At 44.2% G+C, this 1,471-nt stretch overlaps 1 protein-coding gene across 1 annotated transcript; it reads left to right on the forward strand.

Moving 5' to 3' along the window:
• Positions 1-843: 843 nt before the first annotated feature.
• On the forward strand, positions 844-1,140 carry PHALS_14478 (uncharacterized protein; the record flags this gene model as incomplete). The annotated part of the gene is made up of 2 exons (XM_024730297.1): positions 844-932; positions 996-1,140. 2 exons carry the CDS (start codon positions 844-846, stop codon positions 1,138-1,140), a joined length of 234 nt encoding a protein of 77 aa, XP_024580588.1.
• Between the last annotated feature and the right edge of the window lie 331 nt (positions 1,141-1,471).

Genomic DNA, 1,471 nt, shown 5'->3' on the forward strand with positions numbered 1-1,471 from the left:
TAACAAATGTAAGTGGATAAGCCCGTATGCGCGCACGTATGAATGGTGGCAACAATTTCAATCCCCCGCAGCATGTGCTGATACTTTGCCTATTCCAGCAGAGCGCTAGCAACCATCATATTGATTTTCCTCTTTCAAAGTCGCGTCCGGTAATACTGGCAATGTCGTCTTAGCGGACAGTCTGAACAAATTAGACCGCTATGCGGTTGTCAAAGATTTCATAAGCGGAGATATTACAGCCGAGCTGTTCCGCGCCATTTCTTTTTACCGACATGACTGGCTAGTTGTCATGGCATGATATCGCTAATCATACTTTACAGCACTGTTTTGGCAGATACTATTCAGAATTCGCGACACTAGCTTGGATATGGCAGCCGCATATTATCCGCATATAACCAATCAGACGAGATATTTCTCGCGCGATTTACGCAAAAGAAATATATTAGCCGGGATAAAATGTGCGAAAGGACAGCTGTGCTAAAGCTAGGGGCTTCACTCATTGACTTTGCGTTAATTAGCGCAGTCAATACCTCTTCATCCTTTGCATCATTTTCTTACGAATGCTTTGATTAAATTTCAGATTCTTAGGACGCCATGTCCTGTATTGGTGGAGGTAAGGAGGCCGTTGATATCATTCGCCTCGTTGACATCAGCAAGGTAGTACTTGGTAGCTATTTCATTATACTGAGACCCAATCTCGTTCACTGGATCAGAATGCGATGTCTGGGGGCCGGATAGCTCGAAACAACATGCCGATGCTTAATCGGGCGTTACATACATACCTATGAAGCGGAAAAGAACATATCCTTCAACAACTGTAATCAAAATTAATACGCCGCGACCATGCAACATTTGACTATTTGCAGTCAACGCGCAATCGAGAATGATCTTCACTCTTGGCATACCGAAGAGAATGCAAACACATCCTGCCTGTATTCTACGCGGCTTTGTAGACCAAAGTAAGACCCTACTCTAATGAGCCAGTCTAATTATAGGGACGCCGTTGAAGTCGAAGCCGCAACTTTATCATCGATCTATAGTTTCTGTAACAGCGATTCGTTTCTTAATGACAAAAGAGGCAGAGTTGTCCGTTGCAGCATACTCCCACAAGTTAATGCTCTCGAGCGAGTTGCACGCTAAATATTTCTCAGTAGCTATATCTGCTGTCTCAAAAAGAGGAATAAAGACTTGAAGCAAGAGGTGGAAGTGCGAGGTTTTTTGTTGTCTCTCGACGTAATTCTTGTTTCGCACTATCAAACATCAGCGACGCTCCTACCGGATATCCGTTCACTGAAGCTACCTTGTAAAGTTGCGAGACGGGTATAGCGATGCATCTTATTCACCCAAAGCTAACACAGACTTTAGTTCTTGATCATCAGCATTTGTTTTCTAACATACGGCCCCCTTTACGAGCTTTGCCGACCCTTGCTGCTCCAAGGGCTAAAACATTCCTAAGGAGCAGTGACCTGTG

This window comes from Plasmopara halstedii, assembly GCF_900000015.1.
Source record: "Plasmopara halstedii genome assembly, contig: Scaffold_840, whole genome shotgun sequence".
NCBI classification, from domain to species: domain Eukaryota; phylum Oomycota; class Peronosporomycetes; order Peronosporales; family Peronosporaceae; genus Plasmopara; species Plasmopara halstedii.